This window comes from Hypomesus transpacificus, chromosome 14 (assembly GCF_021917145.1).
Source record: "Hypomesus transpacificus isolate Combined female chromosome 14, fHypTra1, whole genome shotgun sequence".
Lineage (NCBI taxonomy): Eukaryota > Metazoa > Chordata > Actinopteri > Osmeriformes > Osmeridae > Hypomesus > Hypomesus transpacificus.
The window spans coordinates 9,831,434-9,849,766 of record NC_061073.1 but is presented as its reverse complement, the minus strand read 5'-3'; the positions used below and the strand labels follow the sequence as shown (position 1 = coordinate 9,849,766).

At 53.1% G+C, this 18,333-nt stretch overlaps 1 protein-coding gene across 8 annotated transcripts in view; it reads right to left on the bottom strand.

Moving 5' to 3' along the window:
- The window catches only part of phf21ab (PHD finger protein 21Ab), a 34,569-nt gene that overhangs the window by 15,481 nt on the left and 755 nt on the right, over positions 1 to 18,333 (bottom strand). For 4 of the 8 annotated variants that reach the window (XM_047034716.1, XM_047034722.1, XM_047034720.1 and 1 more), the window contains exons 2-9: positions 16,132 to 16,231; positions 15,561 to 15,612; positions 15,232 to 15,330; positions 6,663 to 6,695; positions 5,707 to 5,772; positions 2,522 to 2,647; positions 747 to 992; positions 262 to 363 (exon numbers count right to left, since the gene is read on the bottom strand). In XM_047034716.1, coding sequence (XP_046890672.1) covers positions 262 to 363; positions 747 to 992; positions 2,522 to 2,647; positions 5,707 to 5,772; positions 6,663 to 6,695; positions 15,232 to 15,330; positions 15,561 to 15,602 — 714 coding nt within the window. In that variant the 5' untranslated portion in view covers positions 15,603 to 15,612; positions 16,132 to 16,231. Of the gene's footprint in view, positions 1 to 261; positions 364 to 746; positions 993 to 2,521; positions 2,648 to 5,364; positions 5,679 to 5,706; positions 5,773 to 6,662; positions 6,696 to 15,231; positions 15,331 to 15,560; positions 15,613 to 16,131; positions 16,232 to 18,333 lie in introns of those variants that run through there. The other 4 variants (XM_047034719.1, XM_047034718.1, XM_047034723.1 and 1 more) reach the window with 4 other exon arrangements.

Here is an 18,333-nt window from a genome sequence, read left to right as displayed (position 1 = left end):
AGGGAAAAGTCATTACCCACACAGACAGGAAGTTATTTAAACCGGAAAGCAAATCACGACAGTAGGAAAGGATCAGAAAGCAGCACAAGGGAAACAGCCTCTGTACAGCTGAGGGACCCAGCTAACAGAAGCTCTTTAGTACATCCATGTGCTTGCGTACACTATCGCCCTCCAGTGGGGACGGTGTGAAACACCTTGACTGGCCACGCGCACACTGATTGGTGGGATCAGGGTTAGGGGGCGGGTCTGACCAGGACGCACCTGTGGTTGATAGGTGGGTCGAGGCGTCAGTCTAGGAGGAGGGACAAACTGGGGAACTTTGATAGGCTGGGTAGAGAAGGTGGTGGTGGTGGTGGTCTGAACCTGGGACAAAACCACAGCAAGGTCTGGATCTCGGGACTGTGAAGCATCTCAACACACTGGACTGTGAAGATCTCATACAGGCTGGTTTAACTGAGGGGAAATATCACTGACTCCAAGGTGCCCTGGGCCACCACAAACACCACAGCCTCTAAGCAGCTCCACTCTCAACAAACACGGTCTCTTCTTGAACCATTTTACATTTGTAAAACTATGTGCACCACAGAAGTCAAATATTTTCACCTTTGAATTTTAAAAAAAGACAGAAAAGTACCACAAACAATCTTTAGAAAACACTACCCCCTTCTCAATAATACCCAAGGGAAAACATGAAACAGATGAAACAGGAGGATGAGATGGCAGTGAGAAGGCTGATGGTGACTTACCATCACCGTGTTCTTGGATGTCAGCCTGACTGGCTCAGGACCCTGACCACTCAGCCTGCTGGACACCTGAAGGTTGACCGGAGAGTTCTGGAAGTCTGTGGTGCCAGCCGGCTTGCTGTTGTTGCTGATGGCGGTGACCATGGCGATGGTGGGGCGCTGGGATGGGAGGGAGGCAGGGGGCGATGCAGCAGCTTTCAGCAGCAGAGGTAGAGGCTTAGTGGTGAGGACCGGTGTCACAGTCAGAGTCTGAGGTCACACAGGGAGACAGAGGTCACACAGGGGTCGCACAGGGGTCACACAGGGAGACAGAGGACATGTTAGCAGGAGAGTTGTGTTGGGATCAGAAATCACAACAGGCAGGAACAGAGAGTGAAAGAGAAACCTGGAGGACCAATCTACAGCCAGGGCGTCGGTTTGTTTTCAATTGTGGGTGGGACTGAAAGGAGACCGTTCAACATGATTTTCTTCATTAGAAGTGTGTGTGGGGGGGGGGGGGGGCAGTTTAGCTGTTTTCTAAAAGTTTGTCATGAAACGTCCGCCGCTGTCAGGGTTATGTACATGAGAAATAAACAATAAGAAAATACGTAACTTTCTAAGTTCCAGATAGTTGCTCATTCTACTTTCCCTCTCTCTTGCCTTCCAGGCTGACCCCAGTTCAGACCTCACAGTTGAGTCACAGCTTTATGCAGCCAGCCAACAGAGAGGCCTGGTGCAGACTAGCTCAGATCGGATCTAACGCCCTGGGAGACCTGCCGATAAGGCACGCCCTGGAGGCAGGGTTAGGGTCTGACTGTGTTGCTGGTCAGAGCAGAGCCAGCACTACTGGAGGCAGGGTTAGGGTCTGACTGTGTTGCTGGTCAGAGCAGAGCCAGCACTACTGGAGGCAGGGTTAGGGTCTGACTGTGTTGCTGGTCAGAGCAGAGCCAGCACTACTGGAGGCAGGGTTAGGGTCTGACTGTGTTGCTGGTCAGAGCAGAGCCAGCACTACTGGAGGCAGGGGCGGGTCTAGATATTCTCACCTGGGGGGGGCATGAGGGTGGCAAGAGGTAGTTGTAGCGTGGCATAGACACGTGGAGGGAGGGTGTGACCCAATGCCACCATAAATGATCAGATTGTAGTTGAATGAATGGCAATAATATTAATACTATTGACTATATACACTATGTTAGAAAAGTGTGTTTTAGCATGGGGAGATTGCGGTGAGTCTGTTTTGGATCCGTGAGCGGGTAAGAGGCAACCTGCTGCAGCACAGGGGAGGGCAGGGTGTGAGAGCAGGGAGGGCAGGCTGGTGGGCAGGGAGGGCAGGGTGTGAGAGCAGGGAGGGCAGGCTGGTGGGCAGGGAGGGCAGGGTGTGAGAGCAGGGAGGGCAGGCTGGTGGGCAGGGAGGGCAGGGTGTGAGAGCAGGGAGGGCAGGCTGGTGGGCAGGGAGGGCAGGGTGTGAGAGCAGGGGCCTGGAAGACCTACCTGCTGCAGCACAGGGGAGGGCAGGCTGGTGGGCAGGGTGTGAGAGCAGGGAGCCTGGAAGACCTACCTGCTGCAGCCCAGGGAGGGCAGGCTGGTGGGCAGGGTGTGAGAGCAGGGAGCCTGGAAGACCTACCTGCTGCAGCCCAGGGAGGGCAGGCTGGTGGGCAGGGTGTGAGAGCAGGGAGGGCAGGCTGGAAGGCAGGCTGGTGGGCAGGGTGTGAGAGCAGGGGGCCTGGAAGACCTACCTGCTGCAGCCCAGGGAGGGCAGGCTGGTGGGCAGGGTGTGAGAGCAGGGCGCCTGGAAGACCTACCTGCTGCAGCACAGGGGAGGGCAGGCTGGTGGGCAGGGTGGGCAGGATGTGAGAGCAGGGGGCCTGGAGGACCTCCGGCTCCTGCTTCAACAGCAGCTCCTTCCTCAGCTGCTCCACTACCCTCTTCTGGGAGGGGAAGGGGGTGAGGAGAGAGGGGTGATGGAGAGGAGAGAGAGGGGTGAGGAGAGAGGGGTGAGGGAGAGAGGGGGTAAGGGAGAGGAGAGTGAGGGGTGAGGAGAGGAGAGTGAAGGGTGAGGAGAGAGGGGTGAGGGAGAGGAGAGTGAGGGGTGATGGAGAGGAGAGAGAGGGGTGAGGAGAGAGGGGTGATGGAGAGGAGAGAGAGGGGTGAGGAGAGAGGGGTGAGGGGGTGAGTGAGAGGAGAGTGAGGGGTGAGGAGAGAGGGGTAAGGGAGAGGAGAGTGAAGGGTGAGGAGAGAGGGGTGAGGGAGAGGAGCGTGAGGGGTGAGGAGAGAGGGGTGAGGGAGAGTGAGGGGTGAGGAGAGAGGGGTGAGGGAGAGGAGAGTGAGAGAAGGGGTGAGGGAGAGGAGAGTGAGGGGTGAGGAGAGAGGAGAGTGAGGGGTGAGGAGAGAGGGGTGAAGAAGAAAGGAGTGTTCAAAGGAGGAGGGAATACAGGAAAGGGGTTATAGTTCTCATCGTGGTGAAGTCGTATTATACACTGCTGCATCTGAACTATCTGGGCCATTTTCTGTTTCAAGGGGGCGATTAAGCTTTTGAACTTTGAACTTTAATTTGACAACATCCTCTGACACATGAGGACAGGCTGATGGAGCAGCCCTTTGGCTGTGTCCCCTTGAAAACCATGTGGGGTTTCTGTGTTTTTATTCAGAGGCCTCATGTGTCATTTCTTTTCAGATCAAAACCACTTCAGCAGCTTAAACATGAAGCAGCCTCGTGACCCATCGCTCTGACAACAGACTCTCATGAGAGCAAAAGAGCACATTAGCATTCACCATGTTGCCAAATCACTGCACCGGCTAATTCCACACAGGCAGAAACTGCCATCCTGACACACAAAATGATCTCACAGAACAGGAGACAGGAAGAGGAATGACCTCACAGAGCAGGAGACAGGAAGAGGAATGACCTCACAGAGCAGGAGACAGGAAGAAGAATGACCTCACAGAGCAGGAGACAGGAAGAGGAGGGACCTCATGGAGCAGGAGACAGGAAGAAGAATGACCTCACAGAGCAGGAGACAGGAAGAGGAGGGACCTAATGGAGCAGGAGACAGGAAAAGGAATGACCTCACAGATCAGGAGACAGGAAGAGGAGGGACCTCATGGAGCAGGAAACAGGAAAAGGAATGACCTCATGGAGCAGGAGACAGGAAGAGGAATGACCTCACAGAGCAGGAAACAGGAAAAGGAATGACCTCACAGATCAGGAGACAGGAAGAGGAGGGACCTCACAGATCAGGAGACAGGAAGAGGAATGACCTCACAGAGCAGGAAACAGGAAAAGGAATGACCTCACAGAGCAGGAAACAGGAAGAGGAGGGACCTCACAGAGCAGGAGACAGGAAAAGGAATGACCTCACAGAGCAGGAAACAGGAAAAGGAATGACCTCACAGAGCAGGAGACAGGAAGAGGAGGGACCTCACAGAGCAGGAGACAGGAAAAGGAATGACCTCACAGAGCAGGAAACAGGAAGAGGAATGACCTCACAGAGCAGGAGACAGGAAGAGGAATGACCAGACCAACTGACAACAGGCCACACACTCTCGCTCCCCCTGCTAATATTTAACCATGAAAACAGGATCGCTCATTGAATATGGATGTAGTGGTGTGAAACTGACTGTGTGGTGCTAGCCTGAAGTCTGAGTGATTCTCTTAATGTGGGTTTTCAGATCCACAAATAGGAGATTCAGCAAATGCAAATCCCAGCTCTCTGCCTCAGCATGGTGGCAGCTCTGTAGGACTGACACTGACTGACTAACTGACTGATAGGTCCCTGTCTGTCTAACATGCCAGGGAAATCTGCTGCTCCACACCAAGAAGATAATTTCCATGTTAATCAAGAGTAATTAAAACAGCAGCAGGGAAAAGAAGAATAGTACAGTGTTGTGGTATTTCCTGAAGCTGTCAGGAGAGGAGCTCTAAACACTGTTCATCTAACCTGACACCCTGCTTGCCCTGTTACTTTCTGAAGTCAAAACAAGACATTTGAGGGAATGGTGGGGGTTAAATGTGTTTTCCTGCAAAGGGAACTCTGAGCGTGAAGCAGGCTGGTGTGGACCCAATCATGGGTCTGATTTAGGCCCAACTTCCTGTCAGACATGCATGACGGTGCTCTGCCATCCTCTATCCACGCAGCTGTTATAAAGCAACACTAAAACATCTTACCACGACAGCAAAGCCAGTAACCGTGTAGTTAAGACATAGGACATCATTCAAATAAGAACACACAACTTTTCCACAGCAGAATCACTTTTTTCTAAACAGCTGTTGCGTGTCTGGACAAGAGGACCAACATCAGGGCAGAGAGGTATTCCTCCTTAGACCAGGAGAGCTAGAGAGCAGCAGACCCCATCCGCAGCTGGACACAACACACCCGCCTCAAAGCACTCTGGGACATGCCTGAACCTGTCCTGGTGCATCCAGGGCTCTCACTGATCTGAGAGGCCGTGGTAGATGAACCAGACCGCCTGGAAGAGCACAAGACCAGCAGAGAACACAAGAAGCCGCTGCCAAGTTAGTTCCTGTGGGACAGTCTTTCTGGACCAACCAAGAATCAGAAGATAGAGCAAGAAAGAATCCTCCATTGACCAATCCCAAAATGCCACACTTTCCAAACCAGCATGCTCACTAACAGCACCATCCCACCTGTCCTGGTCTCGTCTGCTGTACAGACGTCAGAGGAACTGATCCCATGACTGGTCAGTAAGATCAGCGGCCTGCTGGCTCCCTGCAGGGGGAACAGAGCTGCACAGACAACAGAGGAGCTGTTCTGGACCAGGTCTCTTAGCCTGGCGTTCTGGACCAGGTCTCTTTAGCCTGGCTTAAGAGACCTGTTGTGTGGGTGTGTGGCCATGTGCCTAGCCAAAACATGTTTCAAACATTCAGCTGGAACAAGACAACAAGCTACTTGCTTGTGCAGTTCAGAGCGTCTGTAGTCATATGTAGGGCAGTGTGGAATACTGGTGTCAGCACTGCATGCTGAAATACCTGCTTCTCGCTGAGCGCTGTGATCTTGGCCTGCAGATCATGAAGCTGCTTCTTTAGATCAGCATTCTGGAAAAGGAGAGCACGGCCAATCACAATACAGCTTTCAAGCCCGGTCTTATTTGTCCCTTTTTCAGGTTTGCTCATTGGTTTATTTAAACTACAGAAACCGTCATTTTCTTTCCTTGCAAATCAAAAAGGGGGGAATGAGTTTTCTACAACTTTTTTCCGCCTCTCTTCACAAGGTCTTGAAGTTAACTATGTTCATCTGCACTCCAACACATCAGCATTATTCTTTGGCATTTCATATTCCTCAAAATGATCTGAAGCATTTGAGAGGGAATTACTGAAAATAAAAACATTACTTTTTACAGAACAGCTGCTGAAATCTTGATCACTTGGATTCATCACGTCACAATAAGATTTAGCTTTAACAGTGTATTGTCCCTTTCTTAGATCCACTGTGGTCACAGTAAAGCATGGTGTTAGTGCGTGGTCACAGTAAAGCATGGTGTTAGTGCGTGGTCACAGTAAAGCATGGTGTTAGTGCGTGGTCACAGTAAAGCATGGTGTTAGTGCGTGGTCACAGTAAAGCATGGTGTTAGTGCGTGGTCACAGTAAAGCATGGTGTTAGTGCGTGGTCACAGTAAAGCATGGTGTTAGTGCGTGGTCACAGTAAAGCATGGTGTTAGTGCGTGGTCACAGTAAAGCATGGTGTTAGTGCGTGGTCACAGTAAAGGATGGTGTTAGTGCGTGGTCACAGTAAAGCATGGTGTTAGTGCGTGGTCACAGTAAAGCATGGCATCTTAGGTGTTTGTGCGAGTGTTGTGGTGTTTGTGCGAGTGTTGTGGTGTTTGTGCGAGTGTTGTGGTGTTTGTGCGAGTGTTGTGGTGTTTGTGCGAGTGTTGTGGTGTTTGTGCGTGTGTTGTGGTGTTTGTGCGAGTGTTGTGGTGTTTTACCTGTGGATCTTGTTTCATCTGGGCAACCAGTTTCTGTGGGAGAAGAACAAGGGTTGGAGGTAGTATGGATTCAGTCACACCTATATGGACACAGTGACACCTAGAGGCTCAACCTTTAACTGCAGCAACACCAGCAAGGGCACCCGTCCTATCTAAATGTGAGAGGGTCATATACAGTTTTCACTAACAAAGCCTGCTCTCGTTTGAACACACACACATTATTAGGTGCGTTCAACATGGACTGCGGCTGCATGAAACGACCGGCGAGAGTAGCCGCTTGCAGTCGGGAAGGAGTTAAAAACGGCTCTGTGAAGTCGGACATTCCAGCTTCTCGTGGTTTGCTGCGTTGATGTCAGTCATGGCCGATCAAGCGCTGTTTGCTTACTTTACTTTATTTATAATTTAACTTGGTCTTTCCGTTAGTGAAGAGGCGGACTAAAAACCCTTTCTTCAACACATTTTTTATTCAATTAAACAGTTTGGTCTGGATTGAGCAACTGAAGGTGTCAGAATAATTACAAAACACGCGTCAAAGTTGTCGTGTGTGAGTCTGGCCAATCATGAAATAGCTGTGTCGTCATTAGAACCCGTGCAGTTGCTCTTTAGAAACTGCGCTCGGTTACACAGCCGGCAGTTCTCGAATCGATCTCACGGTACTTTGATGGCCACGTCACAGTGACCTAGCCTCGGTGCCGTCTCAAGTCGGACAAAAAGTCTAACCAGAATTCACTGTTTCAAGTCAGCCGCTTGCAGAGCTGCATGAAGTCGGTCCATGTCGAACGCACCTAATATCATCATCATCAGATATAATTTCCCTCCAGACTGACCACTCCTCAGAGAGCAGGTCTACTGGATGGCCAATCACAGAGCTGAGGCCAGGTCTACTGGCCAGCCTATCAGACAGCAGGTCTACTGGCCAGCCTATCAGACAACAGGTCTACTGGCCAGCCTATCAGACAACAGGTTGTCTGAACACTGAACACTCCTCAGAGCCTGACATTCTGAGTCTGATTCTTTGACATTACAGACCCCTCAGCAGCAGGGGACAGAGACGAGGTCCTGAGGCCTGGTCTCAGGTACAGACTAGAAGCAGGGGGCACAGACGAGGTCCTGAGGCCTGGTCTCAGGTACAGACTAGTAGCAGGGGGCAGAGACAAGGTCCTGAGGCCTGGTCTCAGGTACAGACTAGTAGCAGGGGACAGAGACAAGGTCCTGAGGCCTGGTCTCAGGTACAGACTAGTAGCAGGGGGCACAGACGAGGTCCTGAGGCCTGGTCTCAGGTACACACTAGTAGCAGGGGGCAGAGACAAGGTCCTGAGGCCTGGTCTCAGGTACAGACTAGTAGCAGGGGACAGAGACGAGGTCCTGACGTCTGGTCTTAGGTACAGACTAGTAGCAGGGGACAGAGACGAGGTCCTGAGGCCTGGTCTCAGGTACAGACTAGTAGCAGGGGACAGAGACGAGGTCCTGAGGCCTGGTCTCAGGTACAGACTAGTAGCAGGGGACAGAGACGAGGTCCTGAGGCCTGGTCTCAGGTACAGACTAGCAGCAGGGGACAGAGACGAGGTCCTGAGGCCTGGTCTCAGGTACAGACTAGCAGCAGGGGACAGAGACGAGGTCCTGAGGCCTGGTCTCAGGTACAGACTAGTAGCAGGGGGCAGAGACAAGGTCCTGAGGCCTGGTCTCAGGTACAGACTAGTAGCAGGGGACAGAGACGAGGTCCTGAGGCCTGGTCTCAGGTACAGACTAGTAGCAGGGGGCACAGACGAGGTCCTGAGGCCTGGTCTCAGGTACAGACTAGTAGCAGGGGACAGAGACGAGGTCCTGAGGCCTGGTCTCAGGTACAGACTAGTAGCAGGGGGCACAGACGAGGTCCTGAGGCCTGGTCTCAGGTACAGACTAGTAGCAGGGGGCAGAGACGAGGTCCTGAGGCCTGGTCTCAGGTACAGACTAGTAGCAGGGGGCACAGACGAGGTCCTGAGGCCTGGTCTCAGGTACAGACTAGTAGCAGGGGACAGAGACAAGGTCCTGAGGCCTGGTCTCAGGTACAGACTAGTAGCAGGGGGCACAGACGAGGTCCTGAGGCCTGGTCTCAGGTACAGACTAGTAGCAGGGGACAGAGACAAGGTCCTGAGGCCTGGTCTCAGGTACAGACTAGTAGCAGGGGACAGAGACGAGGTCCTGACGCCTGGTCTTAGGTACAGACTAGTAGCAGGGGACAGAGACGAGGTCCTGAGGCCTGGTCTCAGGTACAGACTAGCAGCAGGGGACAGAGACGAGGTCCTGAGGCCTGGTCTCAGGTACAGACTAGCAGCAGGGGACAGAGACGAGGTCCTGAGGCCTGGTCTCAGGTACAGACTAGTAGCAGGGGACAGAGACGAGGTCCTGAGGCCTGGTCTCAGGTACAGACTAGTAGCAGGGGACAGAGACGAGGTCCTGAGGCCTGGTCTCAGGTACAGACTAGCAGCAGGGGACAGAGACGAGGTCCTGAGGCCTGGTCTCAGGTACAGACTAGCAGCAGGGGACAGAGACGAGGTCCTGAGGCCTGGTCTCAGGTACAGACTAGTAGCAGGGGACAGAGACAAGGTCCTGAGGCCTGGTCTCAGGTACAGACTAGTAGCAGGGGGCACAGACGAGGTCCTGAGGCCTGGTCTCAGGTACACACTAGTAGCAGGGGGCAGAAACAAGGTCCTGAGGCCTGGTCTCAGGTACAGACTAGTAGCAGGGGACAGAGACGAGGTCCTGACGCCTGGTCTCAGGTACAGACTAGTAGCAGGGGACAGAGACGAGGTCCTGAGGCCTGGTCTCAGGTACAGACTAGTAGCAGGGGGCACAGACGAGGTCCTGAGGCCTGGTCTCAGGTACAGACTAGTAGCAGGGGACAGAGACGAGGTCCTGAGGCCTGGTCTCAGGTACAGACTAGTAGCAGGGGGCACAGACGAGGTCCTGAGGCCTGGTCTCAGGTACAGACTAGTAGCAGGGGGCAGAGACGAGGTCCTGAGGCCTGGTCTCAGGTACAGACTAGTAGCAGGGGGCACAGACGAGGTCCTGAGGCCTGGTCTCAGGTACAGACTAGTAGCAGGGGACAGAGACAAGGTCCTGAGGCCTGGTCTCAGGTACAGACTAGTAGCAGGGGGCACAGACGAGGTCCTGAGGCCTGGTCTCAGGTACAGACTAGTAGCAGGGGACAGAGACAAGGTCCTGAGGCCTGGTCTCAGGTACAGACTAGTAGCAGGGGACAGAGACGAGGTCCTGACGCCTGGTCTTAGGTACAGACTAGTAGCAGGGGACAGAGACGAGGTCCTGAGGCCTGGTCTCAGGTACAGACTAGCAGCAGGGGACAGAGACGAGGTCCTGAGGCCTGGTCTCAGGTACAGACTAGTAGCAGGGGGCACAGACGAGGTCCTGAGGCCTGGTCTCAGGTACAGACTAGTAGCAGGGGACAGAGACGAGGTCCTGAGGCCTGGTCTCAGGTACAGACTAGTAGCAGGGGGCACAGACGAGGTCCTGAGGCCTGGTCTCAGGTACAGACTAGTAGCAGGGGGCAGAGACGAGGTCCTGAGGCCTGGTCTCAGGTACAGACTAGTAGCAGGGGGCACAGACGAGGTCCTGAGGCCTGGTCTCAGGTACAGACTAGTAGCAGGGGACAGAGACAAGGTCCTGAGGCCTGGTCTCAGGTACAGACTAGTAGCAGGGGGCACAGACGAGGTCCTGAGGCCTGGTCTCAGGTACAGACTAGTAGCAGGGGACAGAGACAAGGTCCTGAGGCCTGGTCTCAGGTACAGACTAGTAGCAGGGGACAGAGACGAGGTCCTGACGCCTGGTCTTAGGTACAGACTAGTAGCAGGGGACAGAGACGAGGTCCTGAGGCCTGGTCTCAGGTACAGACTAGCAGCAGGGGACAGAGACGAGGTCCTGAGGCCTGGTCTCAGGTACAGACTAGCAGCAGGGGACAGAGACGAGGTCCTGAGGCCTGGTCTCAGGTACAGACTAGTAGCAGGGGACAGAGACGAGGTCCTGAGGCCTGGTCTCAGGTACAGACTAGTAGCAGGGGACAGAGACGAGGTCCTGAGGCCTGGTCTCAGGTACAGACTAGCAGCAGGGGACAGAGACGAGGTCCTGAGGCCTGGTCTCAGGTACAGACTAGCAGCAGGGGACAGAGACGAGGTCCTGAGGCCTGGTCTCAGGTACAGACTAGTAGCAGGGGACAGAGACAAGGTCCTGAGGCCTGGTCTCAGGTACAGACTAGTAGCAGGGGGCACAGACGAGGTCCTGAGGCCTGGTCTCAGGTACACACTAGTAGCAGGGGGCAGAAACAAGGTCCTGAGGCCTGGTCTCAGGTACAGACTAGTAGCAGGGGACAGAGACGAGGTCCTGACGCCTGGTCTCAGGTACAGACTAGTAGCAGGGGACAGAGACGAGGTCCTGAGGCCTGGTCTCAGGTACAGACTAGTAGCAGGGGGCACAGACGAGGTCCTGAGGCCTGGTCTCAGGTACAGACTAGTAGCAGGGGACAGAGACGAGGTCCTGAGGCCTGGTCTCAGGTACAGACTAGTAGCAGGGGGCACAGACGAGGTCCTGAGGCCTGGTCTCAGGTACAGACTAGTAGCAGGGGGCAGAGACGAGGTCCTGAGGCCTGGTCTCAGGTACAGACTAGTAGCAGGGGGCACAGACGAGGTCCTGAGGCCTGGTCTCAGGTACAGACTAGTAGCAGGGGACAGAGACAAGGTCCTGAGGCCTGGTCTCAGGTACAGACTAGTAGCAGGGGGCACAGACGAGGTCCTGAGGCCTGGTCTCAGGTACAGACTAGTAGCAGGGGACAGAGACAAGGTCCTGAGGCCTGGTCTCAGGTACAGACTAGTAGCAGGGGACAGAGACGAGGTCCTGACGCCTGGTCTTAGGTACAGACTAGTAGCAGGGGACAGAGACGAGGTCCTGAGGCCTGGTCTCAGGTACAGACTAGCAGCAGGGGACAGAGACGAGGTCCTGAGGCCTGGTCTCAGGTACAGACTAGCAGCAGGGGACAGAGACGAGGTCCTGAGGCCTGGTCTCAGGTACAGACTAGCAGCAGGGGACAGAGACGAGGTCCTGAGGCCTGGTCTCAGGTACAGACTAGTAGCAGGGGACAGAGACGAGGTCCTGAGGCCTGGTCTCAGGTACAGACTAGCAGCAGGGGACAGAGACGAGGTCCTGAGGCCTGGTCTCAGGTACAGACTAGCAGCAGGGGACAGAGACGAGGTCCTGAGGCCTGGTCTCAGGTACAGACTAGTAGCAGGGGACAGAGACAAGGTCCTGAGGCCTGGTCTCAGGTACAGACTAGTAGCAGGGGGCACAGACGAGGTCCTGAGGCCTGGTCTCAGGTACACACTAGTAGCAGGGGGCAGAGACAAGGTCCTGAGGCCTGGTCTCAGGTACAGACTAGTAGCAGGGGACAGAGACGAGGTCCTGACGCCTGGTCTTAGGTACAGACTAGTAGCAGGGGACAGAGACGAGGTCCTGAGGCCTGGTCTCAGGTACAGACTAGTAGCAGGGGACAGAGACGAGGTCCTGAGGCCTGGTCTCAGGTACAGACTAGTAGCAGGGGACAGAGACGAGGTCCTGAGGCCTGGTCTCAGGTACAGACTAGCAGCAGGGGACAGAGACGAGGTCCTGAGGCCTGGTCTCAGGTACAGACTAGCAGCAGGGGACAGAGACGAGGTCCTGAGGCCTGGTCTCAGGTACAGACTAGTAGCAGGGGGCAGAGACAAGGTCCTGAGGCCTGGTCTCAGGTACAGACTAGTAGCAGGGGACAGAGACGAGGTCCTGAGGCCTGGTCTCAGGTACAGACTAGTAGCAGGGGGCACAGACGAGGTCCTGAGGCCTGGTCTCAGGTACAGACTAGTAGCAGGGGACAGAGACGAGGTCCTGAGGCCTGGTCTCAGGTACAGACTAGTAGCAGGGGGCACAGACGAGGTCCTGAGGCCTGGTCTCAGGTACAGACTAGTAGCAGGGGGCAGAGACGAGGTCCTGAGGCCTGGTCTCAGGTACAGACTAGTAGCAGGGGGCACAGACGAGGTCCTGAGGCCTGGTCTCAGGTACAGACTAGTAGCAGGGGACAGAGACAAGGTCCTGAGGCCTGGTCTCAGGTACAGACTAGTAGCAGGGGGCACAGACGAGGTCCTGAGGCCTGGTCTCAGGTACAGACTAGTAGCAGGGGACAGAGACAAGGTCCTGAGGCCTGGTCTCAGGTACAGACTAGTAGCAGGGGACAGAGACGAGGTCCTGACGCCTGGTCTTAGGTACAGACTAGTAGCAGGGGACAGAGACGAGGTCCTGAGGCCTGGTCTCAGGTACAGACTAGCAGCAGGGGACAGAGACGAGGTCCTGAGGCCTGGTCTCAGGTACAGACTAGCAGCAGGGGACAGAGACGAGGTCCTGAGGCCTGGTCTCAGGTACAGACTAGCAGCAGGGGACAGAGACGAGGTCCTGAGGCCTGGTCTCAGGTACAGACTAGTAGCAGGGGACAGAGACGAGGTCCTGAGGCCTGGTCTCAGGTACAGACTAGTAGCAGGGGACAGAGACGAGGTCCTGAGGCCTGGTCTCAGGTACAGACTAGCAGCAGGGGACAGAGACGAGGTCCTGAGGCCTGGTCTCAGGTACAGACTAGCAGCAGGGGACAGAGACGAGGTCCTGAGGCCTGGTCTCAGGTATAGACTAGTAGCAGGGGACAGAGACGAGGTCCTGAGGCCTGGTCTCAGGTACAGACTAGCAGCAGGGGACAGAGACGAGGTCCTGAGGCCTGGTCTCAGGTACAGACTAGCAGCAGGGGGCACAGACGAGGTCCTGAGGCCTGGTCTCAGGTACAGACTAGTAGCAGGGGACAGAGACGAGGTCCTGAGGCCTGGTCTCAGGTACAGACTAGTAGCAGGGGACACAGACGAGGTCCTGAGGCCTGGTCTCAGGTACAGACTAGTAGCAGGGGACACAGACGAGGTCCTGAGGCCTGGTCTCAGGTACAGACTAGTAGCAGGGGACACAGACGAGGTCCTGAGGCCTGGTCTCAGGTACAGACTAGTAGCAGGGGGCACAGACGAGGTCCTGAGGCCTGGTCTCAGGTACAGACTAGTAGCAGGGGACAGAGACAAGGTCCTGAGGCCTGGTCTCAGGTACAGACTAGTAGCAGGGGACAGAGACGAGGTCCTGACGCCTGGTCTTAGGTACAGACTAGTAGCAGGGGACAGAGACGAGGTCCTGAGGCCTGGTCTCAGGTACAGACTAGCAGCAGGGGACAGAGACGAGGTCCTGAGGCCTGGTCTCAGGTACAGACTAGCAGCAGGGGACAGAGACGAGGTCCTGAGGCCTGGTCTCAGGTACAGACTAGTAGCAGGGGACAGAGACGAGGTCCTGAGGCCTGGTCTCAGGTACAGACTAGTAGCAGGGGACAGAGACGAGGTCCTGAGGCCTGGTCTCAGGTACAGACTAGCAGCAGGGGACAGAGACGAGGTCCTGAGGCCTGGTCTCAGGTACAGACTAGCAGCAGGGGACAGAGACGAGGTCCTGAGGCCTGGTCTCAGGTATAGACTAGTAGCAGGGGACAGAGACGAGGTCCTGAGGCCTGGTCTCAGGTACAGACTAGCAGCAGGGGACAGAGACGAGGTCCTGAGGCCTGGTCTCAGGTACAGACTAGCAGCAGGGGGCACAGACGAGGTCCTGAGGCCTGGTCTCAGGTACAGACTAGTAGCAGGGGACAGAGACGAGGTCCTGAGGCCTGGTCTCAGGTACAGACTAGTAGCAGGGGACACAGACGAGGTCCTGAGGCCTGGTCTCAGGTACAGACTAGTAGCAGGGGACACAGACGAGGTCCTGAGGCCTGGTCTTAGGTACAGACTAGTAGCAGGGGACACAGACGAGGTCCTGAGGCCTGGTCTCAGGTACAGACTAGTAGCAGGGGACAGAGACAAGGTCCTGAGGCCTGGTCTCAGGTACAGACTAGTAGCAGGGGACAGAGACGAGGTCCTGAGGCCTGGTCTCAGGTACAGACTAGTAGCAAGGGACAGAGACAAGGTCCTGAGGCCTGGTCTCAGGTACAGACTAGTAGCAGGGGACACAGACGAGGTCCTGAGGCCTGGTCTCAGGTACAGACTAGTAGCAGGGGACACAGACGAGGTCCTGAGGCCTGGTCTCAGGTACAGACTAGTAGCAGGGGACACAGACGAGGTCCTGAGGCCTGGTCTCAGGTACAGACTAGTAGCAGGGGGCAGAGACAAGGTCCTGAGGCCTGGTCTCAGGTACAGACTAGTAGCAGGGGACAGAGACGAGGTCCTGAGGCCTGGTCTCAGGTACAGACTAGTAGCAAGGGACAGAGACAAGGTCCTGAGGCCTGGTCTCAGGTACAGACTAGCAGCAGGGGGCAGAGACGAGGTCCTGCGGCCTGGTTTCAGGTACAGACTAGTAGCAGGGTGCAAAGGGGACTGAAGTGCCTCACGGCTGCAGATTCATCCTATCTTGTTTAAGGGGATTGACTGAGTATGAAAGCAAAGTAGTTTTATTGGTTCCCAACCCTCGCCTGCGGTAGCTCAGGTTTTCCTACCTGATGGACTTGTATTTCCACTTTGAGAGCCTCCTGTAATGATTGTAATTCCATCATTGATCCAGTCAGTCTTTCAGTGGCTCCAAGGAAACGTTCAGCCTGTTACCAGAGAGGTGTACAAAAAAACTACTTTATATTTCAACCAGATTATTAAACACTGAATGTTAAATTATGCATTCCTATTTCAAGCTATACTTGATGTTTAAGGGTTTAGTGCAGTAGCATGCTATATAATGAGGCACGATCACATAAGTGTACACTTCTTGTTTGAGCGTCTGAAGATCTTGGACGACCATACAGTGTTTACATGCAGTTGTTACCAGATGTACCTTCACGCCGTCTCCAGGTTGAATACCATCCAACTGAAGCATTAAAGAGCCGCTGCACAGAAAAACAAGATATTATCCCTTAGCAACATGGTGTGCTGTCATGGGAGGAATAGGAGGTGTGATCCGCCTGGATCATGCTGCTGTGACGGCCCTGAAGACATTTCAGCCCCCTAGCTGACTGCAGAGGTGACTGCTACAGCTGTAGGCTTCTGTGTAAAGCTTAATGATTCAGAAGCCATGGGGTATGATGCCGAAGGGAGGATGGGGCAATCTCATTTAGTGGATCATTATGCAATGACAAACGAGCCAATAATTCTGTCTTCAGAGTTGGGATTTACTCACAGCATGCAAGGGTAAACAAAGAACTTGGAAATGACAAGCGCAGTAAAATGACAGACGAGACCAAGTTCACAAAAGCATATATTTGGCTGGTTTCGAAGCACAACAATAACCAGAGAGGAGGGAGAGAGTGAGCCTGCCTCGGGACAGACACAGATGTCCAGTCCCATTGATTTGGGCCAAAGCTGCAAGCCAAGAGGACAAATACAACAGGAGCTGCTACAGGACTCACCTTCGGGCAGTGTGACCTCACCTTCGGGCAGTGTGACCTCACCTTCGGGCAGTGTGACCTCACCTTCGGGCAGTGTGACTGGCCTCCACTCTCCAATTCCCTACAAGACAGAAGAGCCACGGGCCGGTTACACCCCAACACTCCACTCAAGAGTCCATCCAGGATGGCTCAACCCTTCCCCATGCTGGAGAAACATCACAGTAGCATTGCCAAGGTCACATGCAGGCTAACAACAAGTTAACAGCACGTTCAGAGGAGACATTCAGAAGTGTAACATCACAGAAGGCAACGTGTGGCCCAATTCATACTGTAATTGAACTTGGTTTACATAGACTATTGAGAACAGGGTTAGAATAGGGAAAGCTACTGGTTGATGTCCTTACTATTTTAACAGATGTGAGCCAAAATGGCTGAATCTGGCTAGTACTAGTGTTAGCTAGTCCCCTGCCGTCCAGTGTTAGCTAGTCCCCTGCCGTCCAGTGCTAGCTAGTCCCCTGCCGTCCACAGCTAGCTAGTCCCTGCCGTCCAGTGTTAGCTAGTCACCTGCCGTCCACAGCTAGCTAGTCTCCTGCCGTCCAGTGTTAGCTAGTCCCCTGCCGTCCAGTGTTAGCTAGTCCCCTGCCGTCCAGTGTTAGCTAGTCCCCTGCCGTCCAGTGCTAGCTAGTCCCCTGCCGTCCAAAGATAGCTAGTCTCCTGCTGTCCACAGCTAGCTAGGATGCTACATAGTTCAACCTTCAGAGTTCAGACCCCAACCACCTGTCCCCCCCAGTAGCAAGGTTCCCAAACCATAATACATACTTTAAAAATGAAATTGGCCTTCTGGTTTACATGAAAAACATACTTTTCTATTCAGGCTGATTTGGCATGCTTCCTCTCTGGGTCTCCTATGAGATGACATGTCATTTAAAGCTTGAGTCACTTCATTAAAATTCCTCTGGACATTCTACAGTATAAAGGCTTAGGGACAAACCAAGGAAGAGTGACAAATGTGAAAACCCCTATTAACTTGGTTTATAATTGGAAAATGAATTTAATCTTGATGATAATCTGATGCTGAACAGTAGTGGTAATCTGTATTCTGTGCAGCTAATTCTAGTTCTCAACCTGTCCAGACAACAAACATCCAGAAGTCACTACCTAGTCCACCGTTTATCCTGACAACATTGTCATCATTGTTTATGACTAGCACATGGGATTTTAAGAGATTAAGATCTTAAATGTTTTCTACCTTGGGGTTGTTTTTAAAGCCAGTGCAGAATGAAGTAAAAAAAAATAAAAATACAAGTAATCTACTCAATCAAATACCTACTTTAACTGAGCCACATTCCAGTTTGGTTCTAAATCTGAGGAAGAGATTTGAAACAGACTGCCCTTCATCTACATTCAGCAAATCAAAGCGGACATGTTGATATTATTTCAATAGATACCTCACTGTCTTGCAATGCTGTATACTGAGAGGCTGCTCTGATAGTGGAGTACATCATGCCACCACATCCACACGTGTGGCCTTTCAGTAGGTGGAACAGTTAAACAGTGGTAGCCAACATTATCTTTATATGAATCTAGGACTTTCTGTGTATTGCTATACTAAAGATGAAAACAAACTCTTGATTAATGCATGTGTTGTTATTATGATATGGTAATGCAAATAAAAACCGTATGTTATTATTAGCCACAAAAAAGACTGTGACTATTGGTCGTATTAGCATTCACCCATATGACTTTGATCCTTAATACTTTCGCTAATCAAGGGCCACATGGGCTGTGGGTGAAATGATAAGTTAGGTAAAACTTACAGCATCAGTACTCGTTGATTGGCCTGTTACAGTCTACATATGCATAAGACATTTTAAATTGTGCAGTTTCAGATGGAAATGTATGGGTGCTTAGAACGTTGTTAATATACTCTGAGGTACTTTGAGGATTGTATAGTAATTGCTCATACACATAACGTTCTTTAACGCGAGTCCTATAATGGCCATCTTGCGCTATGCAAGCACTCACGCAACTCTACATTCGCTCCTATCGGCCAGCTAATTGCCTTGTAGAATGTAGTTAGTGCAAGCTAGGTTTGAGTGATGGGGTCTTCATTTACTTTATTAATCCTCAACTAATTGCAAACTAGGACTTTCTCCCATCGTACGGATGGCTATAAAATGTTACCTGAGAACTACGATAATGAATAGCCGCTTAGCAGCAAGT